A 24,354-nucleotide genomic window follows, 5' to 3' on the forward strand; every position below is an offset into this window, starting at 1 on the left:
TAGAAGCACAAGCATTTCACTACGCTCGCATTAACATCTGCTAACCATGTGTCTGTGACCAATAAAATTGATTTGATTTACTTGTAAATAATGATCTGCTTTATAGTTTTTTTCCTGAAATAATGAATACAAATCAGCTAAAGTGAAGACGTTGTTAGCTTTATGACATGGTCACCATTTTAACTGGCTAGCCAGCTAAGGTAACATTAACTAGCTAGCTAGAAACGAACCAAAACATTGTTTAGGAAGTAGCTTTCAGTTGCCTGGTTTGCTAAATTGACATATCCTAAATTCATTTTTAAACAGGTGGGTTTATTGGTGTTAAAATACACCAACCTTTAGTCTTGGAATCTTTGGTTGTTTAGTACATGGCCTCACGTGGATCCTTAAAGAGATGGGTGGAGCTAAGGCTTAAGAGGGTGGGAATAATGCTGAATGGGTGTAGACAAAGAAGAGCTCTCCAGTAGGTATACCAAAAATCATTCAAGGGCCATTTTCTCAAAAGTGGGGTTACAAGTTTAGCAACTTTCAGAATTGCAGAATTACTTTCCCGATATACCATTTTCTAGTCTCTACTTTTATCCAATGTTTAAAAAAAACGCCATTTCAAATGTTGCTACATAAGACTGAATCGAGCCGGTCAGTCACATATGTAAATACCGCAGGAGTCCTCTTACATTTGGGAACTTTACAGTCCTATTGATCAAACAACCATGAAAGGTAGATGCTTTCTCCCTCAGTTATGCACATCAACAAGAACAAGATCAACAACTAGCCAGAGCAAGATGAGCTAAAATCTAATGAGGGGATATTAGCTAAACCATCTCAAACCTTTTCTGTTTGTTTCTTTTCTGTCTGATTGTTTCATATCTGCAAAGTAGTTAAAACGCTGTCAGTTCCACTTTAAGCAGGCTAAGAGACTTTCAAAGCAGAATTATTTTCCTATGTCCTTTCATCCACTCCACTCTCCTCTCTGTGTAGTGCCCAGTGTGCTCTCTCTTTCTCAGTCCAATGGGCATTTAATTGGGAGGAAGTGAACATGGTGGAGGAGAAGAGAATGAAGGCCTGGTTTGCACCACGCAGAACAATTTATCACTGCATGACAACTCATTGAGGTGTTGGGGACGTTTGTGAAATGAACGCTCCCTTTTAATGAGGGTCTCTCCATTTCACTCTTTTTCTCCACCTGAGACCAAGCCACCTCTCTCTCTATGTTTATTTTCTCTCTCCCTTCTTTCCCCTCAAAGAGGTTGTAACAGGGGGGACTGCTGTGTGTGTGTGTGTGTGTGTCACCGGGAACAGGTCATACAGTCTCTCCACCAGGCAGTCATCCCTCACTGCCTCCTAAAACAACACTAACCACTTTCCAATAGTGTCAGCTGGACCTCCAGAGCCCGCTCATCTCAGAGCTTATCTTCTTATTAGAACAGGCCAGTGCAGGGGAGGCAGGGTGAGAAGTGCTGCTGGATTCAATGGCTACTTTGATAGTGGAGATCTCCACTGAGTGCCAGCTTGGGTACAGAGGTCTAATGAGAGAGCCAGCTGGGAATCCCATGGCCAGGGTCTGTTGGTGTTGGAAATAACACAACTATCACGACGGAGGCCTCAGAGCCATTATATAGAGATTTGGTTGTTTTCTGGATAGCACTGAACTCACTGTTCATTCACTCATTAACTAACTGCAAAGCCCTAAAGAAAGGAGGATTGGAATTGAAGAGAAGATCCAGGATCATTTTTAGGAGAGATAACCTGTCTAGGGCAACTCTGTTCCGATAGCGGAACCCCTCGCCAACAGCCAATGAAATTGCAGTGCGCCAAATACAAATCAACAGAAATCTCATAAATCAAATTCCTCAAACATACAAGTATTAGGCACCATTTTAAAGATAACATTCTTGGTAATCCAGCCACAGTGTCTGTTTTCAAAAATGCTTTACAGTGAAAGCTCCACAAACGATTCTGTACCCATGTTCATTTTTCCAGCCAAAGAGAGGAGTCACAAAAAGCAGAAATAGAGATACAATTAATCACTAACCTTTGATGATCTTCATCAGATTACACTCATAGGACTTCATGTTACACAACACATGTTTTGTTCAGTAAAGTTCATATATATATCCAAAAATCTTATTTTACATTGGCGTGTTATGTTCAGTAGTTCCAAAACACGCAGTGATGTTGCAGAGAGCCACATGAATTCACAGAAATACTCATTATAAATGTTGTTGAAAATGTTATGCATGGAACTTTAGATACACTTCTCCTTAATGTAACCGCTGTTTCAGAATTCAAATAACTTTACGGAAAAAGCATAATCTGAGAACGGTGCTCAGAGCCCAAACCAGCCAAAATAAATATCCGCCATGTTGCGCAGTCAACATTAGTCATAAATAGCATTATAAATATTCACTTACCTTTGATGATCTTCATCAGAATGCACTCCCAGGAATCGTAGTTCCACAATAAATGTTTGTTTTGTTTGATAATGTCCATCATTTATGTTGGTAAACAAATCCAAAAGCTCGTTCAGGTCCAGTCTGACGGAAAGTTCCAAAAGTTATATTACAGGTCAAAGAAACTTGTCAAACTAAGTATAGAATCAATCTTTAGGATGTTTTTATCATAAATGTTCAATAATGTTCCAACCGGAGAATTCCATTGTCTGTAGAAAAGCAATGGAACGAGAGATACCTCTCATGTGAAATGCGCGTGACTGAGAACGAGGCTGTTGGCAGACCCGTTAGTCAAACAGCTCCCATCCGGCCCCCCTTCACAGGAGAAGCCTGAAACAACGTTCTAAAGACGGTTGACATCTAGTGGAAGCCTTAGGAAGTGCAACATAACCCATATTCCACTGTGAATTCGATAGGGGCTGAGTTCAAAAACGACAAACCTCAGATTTACCACTTCACTTCCTATATTCATAGATGACCCTATACTGTAAGGAAAATGACATGATGCTCTGACAGACAATACATACATTCTGTCTGTCATGGATGTGTATAAGGGGGTTGCTGGGGCATGGGAATACATATGACAGCTCATGGATAGTATTGACCCTTTGGTCTCGTTGAATTGCTCTAGTTCTACATTATTTATGAGTACACATGATTTATAGGTAAACCTCTCCTACACCAACTGAAGTTTCTCAACGACACACTGGTGACTGGAAAAATCATTTCCTAAAATATTAATTACATTATGGAGTTTACAATAAAAAAGAAAATACCTTGATGTGAGTTGAGAGGTGGAAAATACAAGGTGGAAAAATCACAAAACTACAGAAGCACTTTGAAGCTGCATAAACAACAGCATCAAACATGGATTAAAAATATTTTTTAAGTTTGTTGTGATGTTTTTGTGATTATGTTTCTCAAAAGCTTTCTGGTGATTTCTTGCTCTCTCCACAGTCTTAAAAAATGTATTTGTCTGCGAGCTCTTCAAACTTCTGGTTGATTTCTTCAAGGAAATCACTTTCAAATCTTAGGACATAAAACCTTTTAAATTACAATACTATTCTATCTTTAATGTGTACCCATGTTCAACTTGTTCACTAGCATGCTCTCTCATTAGACTGCCTCCTTCCCACATGTAATGTAGGTTTACAAATTAGTGTTCTTCACAGGTAAACACAAGGACTCTGAGTTAATACAAATTAACTTCCTTTTGGAAGGTAGTTTTGAGTAGTTACTGAATATTGGCTCTTACAGTGAACAGACAGGAAGTAAACCACCTTCTGGAGCACAGTGGCCAGGAATTTCTTCTTCTCATGCGGGGCTATGAAGCTGGTGAATAAAACATGTCTAGAAGTAGAACCACTATATTTGAACTTTATAGGACAAATTGCCTGCAAGGCTCATGAATACCACACCTGCAATATCTACATCAATTGATCAGGTGGGTGGGAGGAGCCTGTATCCCTGATGAATACAAATGACAGCGAGTTTCAGCACTCCAGGAGAGGAGACACCAAGGTCAGGCACCAGGGACACAATGGGCTCTCTGCCTGCCCCAAAACACAGGCAGGGTTTGTGCAGGGATGAGGGCAGCAGCAGGGGGGCTAATGCATTTGGATGGGCTGGTGATGGTATAGCGATGCCCTGCTGATATTCTGCTTCTGCCTGCTCATTCGTGGAGTCTGGGCTGGCCCTCAGGGCTATAGGAATGCAGCCAGGGATGCAGCTCTGTCAGTATCAGCCTGCTCTATGTCAGCCTCAAATCTATCACTTTCAGCCGATCGATAGAGAGCTCTTCCCCTACTCGGGTACAGGCCTGGTAGGGATGACCTGATCTCTCAGACTGATTTTCTCACCCGGCTCTGATCAAGATCCATATAGCCAGCTTAGCTTGGCTTAGCTGCCCTCTGGACAGAAACCTCCCTATTCAGGCTCAAAGGTCAACTCCACTGCTAAATGCATTACCACCACCAAAATCCTCCCACCCGGTTCTCTCTCAAGCCTCACAGGGTCACGTTTGCTTTCAGATAGAAGACCAAAACAACCCATCTGTGAAAATACTGCCTTAGTGATATGTCAAGAAATTCATCTTTTTGACAATCCTCTCTATCCAATGTTTTAGGGATTTGATCTATTAGTTTTACATAGGGGAAGAAAACAACACATTTTGTATCAATGGGGCATCTACATTTTGGCCAGATATGAAGAGCACAACTTGGTATACACCAATAAAATAACGAACTTTAAAGGAAGCCACAATTACATCACCTTTTTAAGCCTTTCAATTATGTAGATATTTTAAGACAGTCTGTATTTTACATCTGACACCAAAATAATACACCATTAAAATAAGCACTTCCACTCTTTTGAAAATGGAAAACTCGCAAACTTAGTTCCGCACAAGTGCAGTTCCCACCCACACTAGGCTTGCCGCTTTATCAAAAACAAGTGGGAATTGTCTCTCTCTTACAGTCTATTGTAGAAAAGGCTTTGTAGAGAAGGAACAAGGATGGATAGAACAGATCCTTCTCATTTAGAAAGCAATTTAAATAGGTATTTAAACAGAGCGTCCTGTGTCAAGGAGAGAGTGGCTCCGGATCAGAGGACATTTCATTACATGTGTTGTACTCATTAACATTACATGTATTATGACACATGTGAACACCGCAGTAGACTCAATTAGCTAGCGCTATTTCTCATCAGCCCCCCAGCTCTACTATACCAGCTTCTAATGGATTGCCACTTCAGGATTCATACATCAGCCTCAACTGTAGACTCTATGAGTCATGCTATGCAAAGAAATGCAATGCTTTGCCCTGGCAAGGCAATCAGCTAGAGTAGTGCATGAGTGCCATTCAATAATGGGAGGAAAATACAGGTCCCTGTAGTGTAGTGTAGTGTAATGCAGGGGTTCCCAACTGTTTTTCCACAGGGCCCCCTTTTTCACAGTTGAAATGTTTTATTGTTTATTGACAGCCTACAGTATATTAAATACAACACTAGCTTTGTATAATTTGAGGGACCTTTTTTAAAGCTAATTTCCTGCAATTCTATGTAGTTTAATAAGACTCTTGAAATCTTTTAGGTAGGCTATTTACATATAATAATAATATTTTTTTTAGACCTAATTTCCCCAAATGTTATTATATTACCAAATATTTATTAACCTTTATTTAAACAGGGGAAACAAACTGAAGCAGAGTCTCTTTTACAGTTGTGCCCTTTATTGTGATACAATAAAAACAACATAGCAATTAATAAAAATGTAAAAACAAACTAAATTAAAACATATACAAAGTACAAGATGGAGATTAAAAATATTAAAATAAATACATTTCTATAAGAAAAACACACATTATATTGACTTTAAACTGTGATTGTATTTTGTAATGTGCATTTAAACTACCTTACAGGCAGCAACACATCTAACTGGAATTCTCTCTGCAATCATTCCATGAGTGTGGAGCATGATATTCAAATGCTGTTTTGCCTAACTCGGAGTGAATCTGGGGTATCTCTAGCATGTCCTGTGACAGAGTCAGATAAATACTATCTGACCACTGGAATTTTGAGTTAAGATAACTAGGATTAAGATAAGTTTCTGTAAAACAGCTTTATAGACAAATATCAACCAGTGTCTGGCCCTTCTAAAAGTCAGGGAGTCCCAGCCAACTGAAGTGTACAAAAGGCAATGACGCATGCAAAAGTTTGCACCAGTAACAAAGCGCAATGTTGCATGATACATTGCTTCCAATGTCTTCAGTACTGATGCTGATCCATGCATATATAAAACATCACCATAATCAAGCACTGACATGAAAGTGGCCTGTACAATTTCCTTTCTGTCCTGTGATGACAGACAAGATTTTTTGTTCAGATTTTACAATTGTATACTTTTGGATTGCGAAAATACCATATACTTAGTTTTACTTGAATTAAGCACCAGCCTAAGATCTACAAGTTAATCTTGAAGCAATTGAAAGTCAAACTGCAGGAATGTAAATGCTTGAGGGAGTGATGGGGCTGTGGCATATAGTACTGTGTCATCAGCATAGAAATTAAAGTTGTATTGTTTCACTGAGTTACAGATATCATTTATGTATATAGTGAATAATAAAGGACCTAAAATCGAACCTTGTGGGACTCCTTTGTGAACAGTGACAAAACCTGATTTTACTCCATCTGCAATAATAGCCTGAGATCTACCACTGAGATAATTCTGAAACCACACACATGTATCGGAGGCCAACCCCAATGAGGTCAGTCTATTCAGTGGAAGAGAATGATCAACTGTATTGAAAGCCTTCGACAGGTCAACAAACAAAGCAACACAGTTCAACTTCTCATCCAAAGCTCTTACAATACAATTTACAACCAGTGTGGTGGCTGTGATAGTACTGTGCCCCGGGCGGTCTAAAACCGGACTGAAATGTATTCAGTATGCAGTTGTCAGACAAGACAGAGTGCAGCTGTACATTTACCAACATTGCTTAGAGATTGGTCGATAATTATCAAGGTCACCAGTATCCCCATCTTTGTGCAGAGCCAGCACATAGGCAGTCTTCCAAATCTTAGGTATGACCCCAGAGGTCAACGTGAGGTTAAAAATATGAGTGAGAACACCAGAGATAAGTGGTGAAGCTCTAGCAAGCAACCCGGGGTCAAGTTTGTCAGCCCGTTGCTTTCTTAGTGTCGATGGTTAGCAAGGCATCAATAATTTTATCCTCTGGGAAGAGGCTTAGTGAGAAACTCTGACCATCAGCATCAGCATACTCATGCATAATCCCTTCATATTTATATTTTCTTCCTTCATTTGTGGTCGACATTTTCTCCAAAAGATTGCCTGCTGCAATGAAATGATTGTTGAAGGAATTATCAATGGCATTCTTATCAGTAATGAGTCCAGTATCCAACCCTATCTGATTTGGGAGTGTAGAGTGCATATTGTTATTTCATGTTTTAAGTACTTTCCAGAATTTGGCTGGATTCCCGAAACAGTCATTTAAACTGGTCACAGAGTAATCCAATGTTGTTCTTCTAACAAGTCTGATGCACAGGTTTCTCAGGTGCCTAAAAGTTAGCCAGTCAGAACTAGAATAAGTTTCTCTTGCCTTAGCCCATGCTACATCTCTTTTACCAATAGTATCAGAAATGTCTGAACTAAACCATGGGTTTGATCTATTCTTTGCTCTAACCTTAGTGTATGGAGCGTGTTTATCGGCGATGGAAATAAAAACACGAGTACATTTTTCGAACGCCAACTCGGCTCCATTTATATTACAAATAGATTCAAGATTACTATGGGAAAGATCCTGTCAGGAAGCTTCTTCACTAAAGTTTCTATAATTTCTTTTTGTGATAATATAAGGTTTGGCCCTATGCATTTTGACATCTCTAGTACATGCAATGGGGCAGTGATCACTGACACCTAGTGGAAATACTCCCCTAGCTCTATATTTCTCAGGTGCATTTGTTAGTATATAATCAAGCAATGGGGGCTTTGTAGGCACCTTAAGAGTTGGTCTTGTTGGCTCAGTGATTAATTGTGTGAGATTTACCTCAGTAAATCTGTCTGAGTCCTGTGTTCTCCAATCAAAGTTCAAATCTCCCAGGAAAATGACTTCAGTTGATATAAAAGTGGCTAATAAGTCTGTTAAATGGCTACGCATATTCTTACTAGAAGGTGGGCAATATACTCCAACAACTGTAACTTTACAGTTGTTACCTAATGTGAGACTTAGAGCTAACACTTCAAACTGATTTGGAATGGAGACAGATTTAATTAGTGCAATGGAGAGCTCATTATTAGCATAGGTAGCCACTCCTCCCCCTCTACTCATCCTGTCAGCTCTAAAAAACATTGTACCCTCTTAATAAAATAAAAAATTGACAATATACTATGTATATTCAAATGTAAAAACCCAAGTCCCTTACAGTTTTAATATGTTTAATTATGATAATTTAAATTAAGCCTCAATTTAATTATAAATATTCTGTTTTACAGAAAGTGATTTGATCAATTGATAGCGACAGAGTCACACATTGTATAAGATTACTTCCTGAGCAAAGTCCAATTTCTTTGACTCCTCGACTTTAGAAGGTCGTAGCTCAGCTTCTCACTGTTACAGAGATAAACCAAAGATATTCCCATGTGCATCCAATTTTACCGCTTGTTTCTAGCCTAAAGCATTGGGGATTTACGTGTCGCTTTAGATCTGTATAAACAATTGCGAATTGTTAATACAAAAAAAGACAACTTTGCCCTCAAAACCCTTGGTGTAGTGTATTGTTGCATCGTGTCGTGTGCTGCTCAGACACTGATTGAGACCAGAGTATTCTGACATCCCTACTTACAGGTATACCTTAATACATAGAATAATATACAACTGAATATTCTATCTGCACCCAGCCCGATATTAAAACAATGCACAAACTTCAAACTTCACTGTGATGTATTTGTGCTCATGTCTGACAGGGTACTGGATACATGCTCTGTGTCTGACGATGTGTTTGATAAATCACTTTCCTGCTATTTCACTTGCCTGGCACTAAGGTGCAAGGAATTAAATGAATGTGGGAAAATAACACATCAATAAGGAAACATTATGAATGCATGCATTAGGAAATCTACAGTAAAGGGTTACGAAACATCCAACTGAGTATCATTGATGGATTACTGTATCATTTGGGAGAGGAAGTGGCCGGAGAAGGCCAGGGTGATGATGTATTGTTTAACAATACCATTCAGAAAGCACATGAATACAAACCCCTTCTTTAATTTCTCCTCATCTCCATGCTGTTTGAATGAGCTGTGTTTAAGTGAGCACAGTTTGCTGCCGATGCTGGAACAGGAAGACATATGAGTGGTGATATGATGCATGCCTAGTCTTCTCACTCTCTTTTCATCCCTGGAGTAGAGCAGCGTGGGTAATGATCATGAGGCTGGGCAGGAGCGTATTACTTCAGAATAGTAAAGGATAATGGGCCAGCCTCCTGCTGCGTTGCTGAGGAATCAGCTCAGCCACCAATTACTGCCATTAAGATCCATCCACTCATGACCTAAAAAACACACAACTACTTACCACTATAGGGGCAGAAGGGAGGAGGTGAGGAGAGATACTACTGTATATTAAGGTATGTTTGTCTGTATTAAACAAGAGAAGGGAGGGAAGAAGAGAGTGGGAGAAGGAGGGAGGAGGGAAAATGGTGTGGGAGGGAAAACTCTTCTGAAAGTGAGAAAAGGACAGCTGTAGACAAGAGGAGAGAGAAAAGTGTTTAAGGTGTTTCTCTGCTCTTTCTTCTCCGATACTTCTGAATTCCCTTTTTTTTTTTAAAGGCTTTTAAAATAATTGCAGCATTTGCAGAAATCCTGCTTCAAGATTTGAAATGGGTGACAAACCATTGAACAGTGCTGGGAGCTGGCAGTGTGCAGGTGTCCCTGCTACAGGAGGAGGCTGCTTCAAAGAGGAAAGAAAGAGAGCTCATCTTTCAAAAAAATCCTCTCTCTCAGAAGTGTCAGCTACAGTAGAGCCCTATCACTTGACTCCGGAAGTGCAATAAAAGGCCTTTTTTTTGTTATAATCAATTAGAACAAGGGCACAGTCATTTAGAGCATGCCGTAAATGGGTTGATGAGCAACTGAGGTAATAAGCCATGAATGTTATCCAACCCTGAATAAGCTTGCCATTATTAATAATCATTAGCTTTATTACATTATAACCTTTAAGGCATGGTCACTTATGGATTCCCCCTTTCTGTTTAAGGGATTATTTCTGGCCTAAACTCAATTAGCTTCTCTGTCATGGCAAAAGACAATCTAGCCTATTAGCCTAATTAGTCCTAATTACAGATGAAAGCCTCTTCTTAACCAAAGCGACAGCGCTGTTGTGTCAACAGATGCCTTCAGTATGCTCTCTGAAGTCTCCCCACTCAACTCGATTAAAGAGATTTGAGCAGCCCACTTTCTTTCTTTCTTTCTCTTTCTTTCTTTCTCTCTTTCTTTCTCTCTGATTCTCTGTCACCCATCACTGATAATAATGCTGTTCTATTCTCCCTGGCCTGAAGTAAAGAGCTGCATGCTCTTCTCTCTGCACTCTCTACATCCCCAAACATAAGGGATGAACAGCTGGAAGACATCATTGTTGTGTCACAGATACAGGTCTTTGTCCAGTCTCCTGTCCTGTCCTACCACAGAGACACAATGTAACACTGTCTTTGTCTCAGAAACACAGTTATGTTCTTGTTTTCCCACTGGCAGTGGGGAAGTGGGGCTGATCAGTAGGGTGAGGAGGGGAGGATGAGAGGAGAGGAAGTAATCTATGGGCTTTTCATGCCAGAGTGATCCCAAGTAATCTAATTCAGCCTTCCTCGCTGGTTTGCCTTCTCTTGCAATGACGCATGCAGATTCCACAAACACATTTACAGACACATTTTCAAGTCTCTCTCTGTGTGTGTGTGTGTGTGTGTGTGTGTGTGAGTGAGTGATTGAGGGTACTGTATGTGCTCTGTGACAATGTCTGAGGTTGTGTGTGTGAGTTGTGTACACAATGTGAGTCTACTGTGTGTCTTTTGTTTCTCTTGGGGTTTAGTGATGAAGAAGGTGGGAAGACTCAGGGTGTCATGTCCTTAAAATACATTCCACAAAGGAGAGGCAGCGAGGGAAAACCAGTATACTGACCAAGGAAATGGTCTGACACGAGTCTGCACATTACAGGCCAGGGTATATCCCTCTCAAACTATTGATTATAGGACTGGAATAAGGCTGGACACCAACAGCCCTATATCCTGTCAACCTTATTGGTTGCTCATGTCAAAATGTCAATATCAGCAATGGAAACGTCAATCGTGCATTGACCAGGTGTAGTCCTGAGATATGCATTGAAATGTTAAGTCCCTCCATTACATGTACTGTTATGACCATAGAAATATAATTACTAGAATGGAAATCTATATCTACTAGAAAGGGCATCTATTGCTAAGGTCATCACTGGCTTAACGGAAGGCTTCCTGAATAGAATACTGAATCAGGACAGGATAACTAAACACAATAGGTTACATAGCACATCCATACAGTACACATCTGTAATCTGTTCTAATGTATTTGAATACACCATTCATCTTCTCATATGAGCCTCGCACCATAATGTTTATGCATTAATTGATTTAGCCAAGATTATCAAATTATTCTAATAGCAGGTTAAATATGATGGCTCTTTGTCGCTATAGAAAAGCCTTTATTAATCAGCCTTGAACCATAAATCCTTATTCCACTCAAAATGTATAATGATTTCATCATAATACCAGGCACTATTAGTGATGGATTAGTACATGGGCGTAGAAGTGCGCAGTGCTTTCACAAAGATCCCAAGTCAGTCTATAAATCTGGCAGCCACAAAAACACCTTAAAATGCATTTCCTCATTTTAGCATTTTGTAAAAACTGTATACCAAAATATGAGCAAATGTATCTGCAAATGATCAGAGAAATGACTGAGCCTTAAACGGATATCGTGCTCATTCTCGTACCTACATAAAGCTCCCTCAGAGACAGTATGGAATACAGATGTTAAAAAGAGAAATGCTATTTATATATTTGTGTCAATGCAAATCGTGGGTGCAAATATCCCTTTTTATATGGCAGAAACATTATTGACACGTCAGAAGAATGAAAGGAATATCAAAAGGGAACTATGGGTATTATTCTACCTCTGTAAAAAAAAAGAAGATGGAAAAAAAGCATAAATTATTTGGAAAATAGATCTGTGGGGTACAAGAGTTAGAGTAGCTGCATTCCTCTCAGCACAGCAACACAGGCAAATGCAGCCACCCACAGGCACCTATTATGTAGCTATAGGCGCTGCTAATATGGAATTATTTATACTCGACAGTGCACTCACAACATTCATTATGCATACCACAAACACAGAAATAAAGCTCTTACAGAAAATCACATATCTCAACACTGGCAAGCAACATGTCACGCTTGTAAGTGGGTGTAATTGATCTCTCTGGTATCTTTCTGTTGCTTTTCTGGATCTAACTCTGTTTAGAAAGCCAAGGCAAATGAGGTGAAAGATGTTCTGTGAAGTTCAATGGAGTAGCTTTGGTGAATCCATCCAATAGAGAGGCTAATCTGTATAGCAGCCTAAAGAGAGAAAAACACCTGCAGGCCTACCCTCAGGCCACAGAGAGCCTCCAGGCCCCACACAGGGCCTGCTGAGGGCCACATGCACCCACTCCTCCTCCATGCCAAAACACACACTCCACAGGCAAAACACTGAAGCTAAAGGTCTGCGATTTCAGTGTAGTTACATCAGGAATCAAAGATCTAAGATTTCTTAGATGTGTAATGTACAAGACCTTTAAACATATTGCCCCACAATAATAATATACAGTAAGTGATTATACAAAATATGCAATAGATGTACAAAAGTCAAAGTTGTGAATAGAAAAACAATTATGTGAAGCATCGTCACTGCTGTGAACAGCAGGATGCACAGTGTGTAACCTACAAAACTTGTGAACTTTGTGCTCTTCAGATCTCTGCAGTGGTGGGCCGTCAGGGCCAGCAAGGCCTTCTCTGCTGGCCTAAACATCATCAGAATATAATTTAAAAATATATATATTTTCCCACAAATATGTATTAAATAATTCTCCAGAGTAAGAGTTATACTCTTCATTTCATAGCTCTCCTCTTGGTTGCACTGCTTCCAGCCCCAGGTTGAGATTTGGAGGGCTGGTCTTTATGTTAGATCTTTTATCCAATCATATTCAGCCATCATGAGTTGCCAGGGGTCTAAAATCTGCCCTCAGGCCTTCAGAATCAACAGTGTGGGCGCTTGTAGCTTGAAGTGAATGGAAATGAAAATTTAGTGTCAACCAATCAGCTTTAGAGTTGGCTATTGTACGCCTGCTGGCTGGCTCCAGTGTTACACAGGAGCCAGCTAGCAGGCGTAGTGAGTGCACGTCTTTTGATTGGATTACCAATATTGAGAGGCAGGTCCTATGGGCAGGTCTATGCAGAACTTCAGAACTAGGAAACTGAATTTGATAAACAAATTAATTTGCGTACTACTAAGCTGTTTTTTCAACCCACAATGGCGGAAGGAGGAGAAGATATCGATTTGGTCGAGGATATAATTTAACGCCATTCTCAAGACAAACTTTTCAAGAAAAGTTAGACATTGTCAGGTGAGGTCGACCGACGCCGACGCTACAAAGCCTGTCACAGGTGGGAAAGGGGTTCGTTCGCCACTTTCAAAGTTCCAACTACGAGCGCTATCAATGGCTCACAGGCTCCGAGAAGCACTGTAAATTGTACTGCTGGGAATGCCTATTATTTGCAAGTGATGGATTTGGTGTTTGGAGCCACACTGGCTTTGCAAACTTGAGTTGTCTAACCAAGGCAGTAACGAGACACCAAAGTACGACTGGGCACTTACAAGCAGTGGTGCTTTTGAAAACTTTTGGGGACACCCGAGTGGATCTACAGCTCAACGAACAAGCGCTCAGGGCAAGAGACGCACAATGAGAAGGTGAAGAATAATAGGGAAATATTTAAGACTCATTGATTGTGTCATGTTTTTGGGTGACGCCTGGTTATACTGCGTTTCTGTCTAAATGTATAGTGTCTAGAGCCATGGCATCATAATGATGGTAATAAGAGGTGGATTAATTCGAGTGGGACTGTGTAGGACCTCACTGAAGGCCCAGGCCTCAGGCCCACGGCACGCCACTGGATCTCTGGCACAGTCCATTTGCTCTGTGTGTTGTAGTGATTGTGACTGGCTGACTGACTGGCTGACTGGCACCACTCACCATGGCCAGGGGCACAATGCCCCCCAGGTCCTTCTGGGCCAGTCGGATCTCCGTCTCTGCCTCCTGCGTGGTGGCATGGCTGCCCGGGTACTCCACCTGCCACGTGATCCAGCGGCTGCCCAGTGGACCCAGGAAGCTGTCCACTTCCAGGTCCACCTGTAGGACCCTCTGCACACCCTCCTCAGACCTGCAGCACAGACCAGAGAGAAAGAGATGGGAGAGGATCAGTATTTTATTAGAAAGTAACAGTGTGTCCGTCCATGGGCTCTACCAACACACAGTCCTAATCGAATTATTAAAAATAGTGGAGTCTGATGACTAAATCAATGTCCCTGACATTTTAGACTGTGCTTCTACAAAAGGTCAACTCTGGTCCATGGTATGATATGCACTGTTAATAGCTATTTCTCACAGCTCTATATTGACATTCTTCATACTGCCCATACGGCTACAGTTGCTCTGTACAGTACTGTAATACATACTAATCTTTATCTCAGACGGAGGCTACAAGTAACTGTCATCCCCTGCTCTGGACATGAAGGCTTGGGTGTTAACCACTGCCCTCATTTGCAGCAGCAGCACAGTATGAATATATAGCATTACAGTATATGCAATGCAGGGAGAATATATGTCAGGGCTGCATTAAGGCAGACAAATGGAGAGCGTTGATAATATCATTTCCCAGTGACACCATAAGTCTCTGGTGCTCAGAGTTTAAATAAATAGCTAGGAGGCAGCAAAGGTCAGCTTTACACAGAAGCAGGAAATGGAAATGGCACAAGATCTGTTAGCCTTGTCTGGCGTGTCAAATGGCAGGGCTCAGGGCCAATACATTTCACGCACTGTCTCCAAGGCCCAACGGCACTAAACAGCATCTCCTTCATTTGAGGCTGACCAGAAAGAAAGAACGAGCGAGAAAGAGAAAAATATGCACCCTCTCTCAATCTCTTCTGGTGATGCTTGGCCTCAGGACAACGACGGCAGTTTGTCTACTGTACCTATGGCACATGGCAGATACAGTATGGCACCCTACAGTACAGATCAACACATCTAATTACTTTACCAGCTTCATTCCAAGACCGCAAATCAATTTGCCCATTTTTTTTATTGTTGTGGTGAACAAAGAACATGCGTAGTACTTCGAGAAAAGACATCTGAGCAAATATTTAATGTTCTCAATTATGAATGTGACTCAGAAAGCAGGAAAACTATGAATAATAGACCAGGCGTTTTATTTGCTGAACCCTGGGTTTTTGTAAGGCACATACTCACTTCCCATTCTCTTATTTATTTTCAATCAGAGAGAATGAGTGATTTGTTGTGTCCTAGCACACAACAACCCAATTTCTACAAGAAACGGAAGTGAGTATAAATATTTAAAATGACAACCAACCAAATAACTTCTGCCGCATTCCATAACAAAGTAGCAATCAGTGTGGAGAGAGCTGGGTTGTGCTGGGCTGTCAGAGCAGTGGCATGGTAGAAAACGGCCTTACATAACTGCTACATCCACAGTCCCTCTGACAAAACAGATGCCAATTTGGGTTGGAGCCGTGAGGTCATCAACCAAACAACGATGACAGCTGATGAACAGATTGACTAGAGTTTATAACCTTTGAACAGTATGTACAGTCACATGACTGCACTTTGGGCTGTGTTACTGGTAATCTGAAAAATGCCCTAGTTTCCTCACCCACTCAGATTTCAGTGCAAACATGATCCTCTGGTAACATCAAATTCAGAATACAATAGAATGGACAAACTACAGAGTCAAACTAATGAAGGTGTCTAAAGAGAAGCAGGATTCAGCTGTGCATGGTATGACGTGAACTCAAACACTGAAATTATTTCACCATTTGTCTCTTCTCTGAGCAAATCCATTCAGTTTTTTGATTTAGAGATGTCAATTATTGCCCTCCCTACGGCATCATAGGTGCCATTTTTTAATAACTGCCGTGAAAATGAAGGACTTTATGAGGTTTCATCTGAATATAGAACACCAGCTCCAGAGATGTCAGGGAGATACAATTGCAGATGACAATTTTCTTTGTTCTATGAGCGTAACCTTAACACAGACATTCTGCAATTTTGAAAACTGAAAAATCTGACTGCAATAAAATGTTTGAATAATGAAGACAGTAGAAAATGAGATAGGAGGTGAGAGGGGAGGATATGGGAGGAGATTGTGAAGAATGAGGAAATATCTAGGAGAAGAGGAATTCACACAGCTACATGTGCGTATTATTTTGGCCCTTTGACTTTGATGACATCACCTTGTTCATGAGAGCAGTAGCTTGTGTTAGATACGTCCTGGTGAGCAGGCACAGTAATGCATATTAAAAGGAGAATTTAGCAATTTCACTTGTTTTTGCTAAATTTACCCCAACCAGCAATTCACTTCCTCATTGTTGTTGTGCAGTACGGGGGCTCTGAAAGAACATGAACGAAGGCTCCAAAAACACTCAAATATGTCATTTTAGAAAGGGAAACACTCAGTATAGTGATGCATGTCTTTAAATGTTGTACATGAAATTGTTTCATTCCGAACTTTATCCTCAACGATATATTCCATTTTGTTGCAACTTAGAGATTTGGTTGTAAAAAAGCAAACTTCTCCTTTCCTTTAACACTTGACGGACTGGTGTGGGAGTTCTACCATGCAGGTAGCGATAGACAAGCCTGGAAAAAAACATTATTCTACAGCATAGTAACACTCACTGTGAGTCACTGAATAGGAACGGGTGCTATAGGTAAAATACAGCATGAACGTGTGAGTGTCTTAGTGCTTCTATTCAACAGACCTTGTAAGCTGTCAGCATGTGATGCATTTAATTAAATGAAGATGTCACGCCCTAATCTGTTTCACCTGTCTTTGTGCTTGTCTCCACCCCCCTCCAGGTGCCGCCCATCTTCCCCGTTAGCCCCTGTGTATTTATACCTATGTCTCTCTGTTTGTCTGTTGCCAGTTCGTTTTGTTCGTAGAACCTACCGGCATTTTTACCTTTGCCGCACTATTCTGGATTAACCAACCTCTGCCTGACCTGACCTGACCCTGCCTGCCGTCCTGTACCTTTGCCCCTGTTGTTGTAATAAACATTGTTACTTCGACACAGTCTGCATCTGGGTCTTACCTTGAAATGTGATAGTACGAACTGGCCATTACTGACCCAGCAGACTTGGACCAGCTCCGCTACGCCATCTCCTCCCAAGGAGCCACCATTGGTAGGCACGAGGAGTTGCTTCGCGGTGCGATGGAAGGGTTCCAGACTGTGGCCAAACGTCACGACCAAGCAATGGACACATTGCGGGAGCAATTCCATTGGTTGTCTACTCGGCAGCCTATCACGATGGTAACCTCCCGCCACTCAGTAACCAGGCTGGTAGCAGCGCCATCACCCCGGTTTCCCGGGAACCCCACTTACCTCCCCGGAGCGCTTCGATGGAGAGTCGGGTGTTCCCTCGTATGGAGCTGCAGCCATTCTCCATCCCCTCGGACCTCTCTAAGATAGCATACCTCATCACGCTGATGTCCGGGAGGGCCCTTGCCTGGGCTACGGCCGTTTGGGAACAACAGTCGGCCGTATGCTTCAGTCTGGAGGAATTCGTGGCGGAGGTGAAAAACGTTTGAGGCTCCGGTGTCCGGGAGATAGGCTGTTTGGAAGTTACTCCAGCTACGACAGGACTCCCTCAGTGTGGCAGGCTATGTGGTGGATTTGCGCACGCAAGTAGTGGAGTGTGCCTGGAACCGCTGTTCGGCACGTTCCTGCACGGATTATCGGAGGAAGTAAAGGACGAGCTTACAGTCCAGGAACTACCGACAGATCTTGACTCGCTCATTGCTTTATCCATCCGGCTCGATGGTCGGCTATGGGAATGTAGGAGGGAGAAGAGGTCTGATTGCTGTCCCAATCGCTCACCCAAGGATCCCAGCTTTCATCTGATGAACTCCGGAAGTTCCCGGTGTCTACGTCCCCGAGAAGATCTGTGCTGACCCGAGTTCCTCCAAGAGCCTCTGAAGACTGCCGATTCACCTCTTTCTGAGCCGAGGCAGCTCGGCAGGGCTAGGCTGTCTCCAGCCAAATGCGTACTCAGAATTGACAACCAAAGTTGTCTCTATTGCAGTACTGTCTGTCATTTTGTGTCTACCTGTCCCTTCAAGAGACCTGGCTCATTCGTTGGAGTGAGTACTCTGGTGGGGATTAAAGAAAGATTTTCTCCCCTTACTCGTCCCCCTCTCCACACCATTCTGCTGTGGGGCAACCAGTCCATGTCTCTCCAGGTACTCATCGACTCAGGGGCCGATGTAAGTCTTTTGGACGTTACCCTGGTGTCCGAGCTGAGCATTCCCACTCAACCCCTCTCCATTCCCATGAATGTTAGAGTGCTGGACAGGCGCTCTATAGGCCGGGTCACCAACCATACCACCCCCATCAACCGACAAGTGTCAGGGAACCACAGCGAGATGATCCAATTCCTGCTAGTTGAGTCTCCGCAGGTTCCCGTGGTATTGGGATTCTTTTGGCTCTTGGCCACTTCACTTCCGCAGCACCAACCGGTATCCAAGAAGGTCAAGCCAGATGCGCTGGCACACCGCTATAGTCCCACAGCTACACCCCCGGAAGCCCCTCTGCTGTTCTTCCTCTGTTGCCCTGTACCCTCCGTATATTTACCTTTGCCCCACTACTCTGGATTACCGACCTCTGCCTGACCTGACACTGAGCCTGTCTGCCATCCTGTACCTTTGCCCATGTTGTAATAAACATTGTTACTTCGACATAGTCTGCGTCTGGGTCTTACCTTGAAACGTGATAGAAGTAGACTTAAGGTGGTGTTGAGACAACTGTTGCTATGGAGTTTGTCTGACCTTTTGGGTGATCAAATTAAGCTAATCAACGTCTGAAGCTGCTAATGTTACTGGTAGATAAGAAACTTTACTTAATTTAGCCAATAAACTACTAGAAAGGCTGAAAAGACTGTCTTCTATTTTTTCAAAACACTGGTCTCATCACAGGAGAAGCAGGCCTGTCCCTCCAGCCCCTGGGACTGACAATCTCTCAGACTTCCAGCATGGACTCTAATTCAATTACACCAAAGGCCTCTGGATGTGTTCTATGCGGCTGGGCTGATAATCACCTGTAAACTGTCTGTGTTGTTCTACTGAGGCAGGGATGGGGGCCAGGTCTCACAGACAGACAGCTAAGCCAACAGCACCACAGAGAGAAGTTGGGGTAGAGCTAGATAAAGACTGTGGAGGAGTGTGGAAAGAGCATCTGGCAGGCTGGCTGAGATGGGAGGCTGGAGAGGGACCTGACAATACTGAGAGTCCTGACTCTGGCATGGAGAGGAGAATGAGCAGACAGGCTACACACAGGAGAGGCCATCTCAAACCTCTCAATCGCCACAACACAGCATTACCAGCAGGGGTGAAATAAACACATTGATAAGACCCATCGATCAAATAATAAAACATAATTCTGACATTTGCAATGAGATAGGTACTCATTTAATAATAAGTCCTTTACATACAGCAGGATGTGGTTCATGTTGTATTGTTTTAGTATTTCTGATACGGTCTGAAACTCACATTTGAGATACCTGAGCTATTTCAGTCACACAAAGCTAACAAAAGCCCACCTTGGTAAGATCAGGCTAGCTATTACGTTTTAAGCCCCAAGGAGTCTAAAGAAATAAAGATTTCAATGTCACAGAGAATAAACTGACATAAAAAATAAAACAGACCTTCCTGAGGTAATTCCTTTCTTGCAGTCCTCTCTAGAGGAAGACTATAATTGAAACTGGCTCTATTGTCCTATTATCAGAGCCAATGTTTCACTGTGACACTGTCATTTAATCTCTGGGAGATGTGATAGGGGCTTCTGTGTCCTCTCCTTTACACCACTGGGGCTTACACTGCGACACAACCATCAGTGGTGTGTGTGTGTGTGTGTGTGTGTGTGTGGTGTGTGTGTGTGTGTGTGTGTGTGTGTGTGTGTGTGTGTGTGTGTGTGTGTGTGTGTGTGTGTGTGTGTGTGTCTTTGGAGGAGGTAGGTTGACATTTGGAGTGTCAATATCTCTATTTCCAGATCTTGAAGACAGAGCACTTCCATCCCTCTCTTGTTTTTTTGATATTAGGGAAAGAGATAGACTTTCCCTACGTCTGACACAATCATCTTGAACATGTGTAAAACATACATAGCAAATTGGACATGGAGAAGCCAGGATGCAGACACACACAGCACCACACAGTCTGTAAAGATGAGGAAATAAGTTGGGGCGAGTGTGAGATGTGGGGATGGACATATCCTGCACACAGCCAGTAGAATAAATGCACTACATTATACTACACCACACTACAAGGAGGCTTTGCAGGGAGGGTGCAAACTCCCCCAAAAATAATCAAATTTAGGGCTCCAGTGGTGCTTGAAAACAGTACCCTGAATGTCTGCTGTTCCCATGCTCCTCGGGGTAGAACAGTGATATACCAGCCCTATGCATATCTCTCTCTCACAAACACACACACACACACACACACACACACACACACACACACACACACACACACACAGTAACTTATTTACTCTGAGAGGAGGGCTCCTCGCGCATGCAAGATAACCAGTCATATTATATCAAGAATCATTAGTTCACCAACATCAAATTGCTTTACTGAAGTTCTATACATCGCAAATGTAATACATCAATAGATTAAATAAAGACTTGGGAATGATATTATGTATATACAGTAACTAATAGGGAGACTATAGAACATGCTCAAAATTATGTAGACCCCGTTTTTTGAAATTCCTGGATGCAGTGTAAAGTTTAACCTGTGGCTAAGAGGGTCATTTTATTGCACATAAATTATGCAATACACTAACTGCCAATTTCCCACTACTGCCATTCACCTGTTTGCTGACGGATTTTGTGTTTTAGTGTCATCTGGCTTGTCTCTAAGCAAAGCTACTGGCAGTCATAAATATACAAACAACCCTAGCACACCCATAATATTTTGTCTCCTTACATCCCTCGGCAAATTAATTCCATGGAAGTCACACATGAAAAGAACCAGTGCAGTATACGCTTGTCTGTGCTGGGAAGAAGATTTGTGCTGTGCTGAAAAGCTTTGCCCACTCTTTTCAAATGTGGCTGCAATTTGGTTAGCCGTGACAATAACAATATATCAAAGGGATAGAATCAATTGACCTTACAAAGCCCTTTAAGTCAAACCACAACTACAAGGGACCAGGAGGGTGAGGAGGGAACAGGGTGAGAGGGGTGGGGGAAGGAAATAGAACGAGCAGGAGCTTCAGAGGTAATAGCCAGCAAAGCCCAGCTGAAATTTCACTAAGCTGTGGGGGAATTTCATTTCACAGCCATGGGGGAGCCCGTCAGAAGTATATTACCCCAGGCCGCTCTCGCCACGCACACCCAACCCCGAGGTGAGAGTCTGTTGTCAGGTCTGCATTGTGAGAACGGACCCCAATAGTCAGAGCATGAAACCCAATCTAGGAGCTGATATGGGAGCACTGTACGGACAGGAGGTTGTGCATTCCGAGTGTATATACACCCCCACCTAACAATCTCCTAACCTACCCCTTCACCAGATCCCTCAATGCTTGGCTACTGCCAGAGAAATACCGTGCAATACAAAAGCCAAGAGATAGAGCCAAGAGTAAAACATTATGTTGAAAAGGACAAAAATATGAAAAAGAAAAAAAATGGAAAGCTGTGTTACAACCATGACAAGATTTAAGATGTGCACATGGCAACCTGAGGTGTATTGTTGCCATGGATACATCATTGTCAGTACATTTGGTTGGATATTTGACATGGCCTCTCAAGTGTATTCACTACTGACAGTAGGCAAAGAAGGTGTCGGGAAAAAGTATCTGGAAATATGAGAAAAGAATATACAAATGTATAATAGGGCTGTGGGTTTGATTCCTGTGACCACCCATATGTAAAATGGAATATACTATTATATATAGGGTTTCCAGTTGTCTTACTATTCAGTGGAAACAATTTAGCGATACTAGCTAGGTTTCCATCCAATTGGCGACAGATTTTCATGTGAATATTTGAAAATCCACAAAAGAAAATATGCCAATTTTCCCAGCAGTGGTGTGTACTTTTTTCATGTAACAAATAAAAATCTAAAGTTCAATGCTTCTCCACTGCATTTTCAACTCTATGGTTGTGTTCAATAGAAAACGTGCCAACACTCTTCTTGGCACGTGTGCTCTAGCCAACAGCTAACAGATACAGTGTGGGTAGGCTAGTGTACGTGATGAGATTATTATGAAGAGCAAGAATATTTGTATTTATCAAACGGCAGTCAAGCATCGATCATAATGTTACCAGAATAAGACCCTGAATATTTATTGGAATGGAGCATCGAGATCACCTTGCACTTTCACAATCCTGTGAAGTTCATCACAGTTTATTTCATCTGTAGCTTAATAAACTGCATGGTTTCCCGAGTCGTAGTGAGAGAACCCCACACCGTGTCATCGTGTGACTCCAAGTTTACTTCGATATGATGGTTGTTATATCAATATTTGCACATAAAGGTGTTTCCACCACCATTTCTTCTTATTAATTTAACCGACACAAAAAGATCCCACCATGTCAAATGAACAAATCATCTGTCAGCACTTGTAAAATTGGACCGAAACTTTTCCATCACAGCTGTCGTGATTTTTTAAAAATACGGTATGACTTTAATCACATAAAATCTGTGGATGGAAATGTTGTTAGAGAGAGAAAAAACTGACGGAGAGAGAAACGGAGAGAGAGAGGATGGAGAAGAGAAAGAGCGAGAGAATGAGAAAGAGACAAGAACAAGAAAGAGCGAGCGAGATGAGGAGCAAGCCGAGTCCCCTGTGAGACCTATACCCAACAGAGCTCTTCAATTCAGCCTGTCCAGAAAAGAACAGAGATGGCGACAGGAGGAGAAAAGACAAACTCCCACTAAAACACTGTCAAATTTAATGAAAGACAAGAATAAGAATAATAGAGATAAATGTCAGGGAGATGTTGCTTGGCGTTTGTTCTGGGATATTCATGGTTATGTAGTGACATGTATGGGTTACTGAAGTGGCCACTTTAGAGATGAAGCTAGCCTGGCTAAAGAAAAGGCTGAGGAGCAAATAGACGCATTGGATCGTCATGTTTTAGAAAACAACAGTAATCAAGCCAAACACACACATAATATTTGTATTCAGCGTGTAGTCTTTTGCATAATGTTGTTCAGGAGTGGTTGTGCAAGAGGGTGTTTTATAGTATGTTCCATGGTGAAAGCAGAGAGGTTGAGTACTGTTGAGTGGTGAAGGTTACCAGACTTTTATCTTCCCATCTGTCTGAACTGAGAGATGTTGAGCATAGGCTATCTGCGGTCACAGGGTCACAATTCCCCACTAAGTGCTTCTTGACTGCAGTTCATGAGTAGCAGGACCTAACATTCACTCTATAAAGCTGTTGCTATTCTCTAATGGCATGAAAGTCAAGCAGCCTTTGAATTCACAAGTGCCACTGCCAGCAAAATTCTGGCTGAAACATTAATACAGACCCAGCTAAGAAAAGAAGGCAAATTGTCCATGTGATTAAGCAGTGGGAAGGAATGAGAATTGCCATTGCAATATGGCATGTGTGTGTGTGAGACAGAGAGAGAGAGAGAGATGAAATGTGCAAAACATATTTGCCAGTTGGATTTGGAATAATTTACTGTTCTTTTAATTAATTAAATAACTGTTTTAATATGCATCAGATTATTTTAAATGAATCATTTATTCTTCAACCTTTTCTACTGCGGCACACAGAGAAAAGGCTGAGCGGTATTAATTATACCATTATAATGAACCATGGGCACAAACCAAAGGCTTCTCGCTAGTGTGTATCAAACCCAGGGAGGGGATCACATTCCTATTAGCCTAACAGCATTCTGCAGCATTCATTAGCTAACAAACCCCAGCTCACACACTCCCTATCTAGCTCGCACACACACACACACACACACACACACACACACACACACACACACACACACACAAACGAAGACTGCCCTTTATATTCATTGTCATGTTCTC

General features: G+C 41.9%; 1 protein-coding gene across 1 annotated transcript in view; it reads right to left on the reverse strand.

The window, feature by feature from the left end:
* The window catches only part of si:dkeyp-14d3.1 (transmembrane protein 132C), a 178,536-nt gene that overhangs the window by 64,805 nt on the left and 89,377 nt on the right, over window positions 1-24,354 (reverse strand). Inside the window, exon 4 of the mRNA XM_090189063.1 lies at window positions 14,273-14,459. Coding sequence (XP_090045189.1) covers window positions 14,273-14,459 — 187 coding nt within the window. The remainder of the gene's footprint in view (window positions 1-14,272; window positions 14,460-24,354) is intronic.

Source organism: Oncorhynchus mykiss, chromosome 11 (assembly GCF_057628025.1).
Source record: "Oncorhynchus mykiss isolate SJ-2025 chromosome 11, ASM5762802v1, whole genome shotgun sequence".
NCBI classification, from domain to species: Eukaryota; Metazoa; Chordata; class Actinopteri; order Salmoniformes; family Salmonidae; genus Oncorhynchus; species Oncorhynchus mykiss.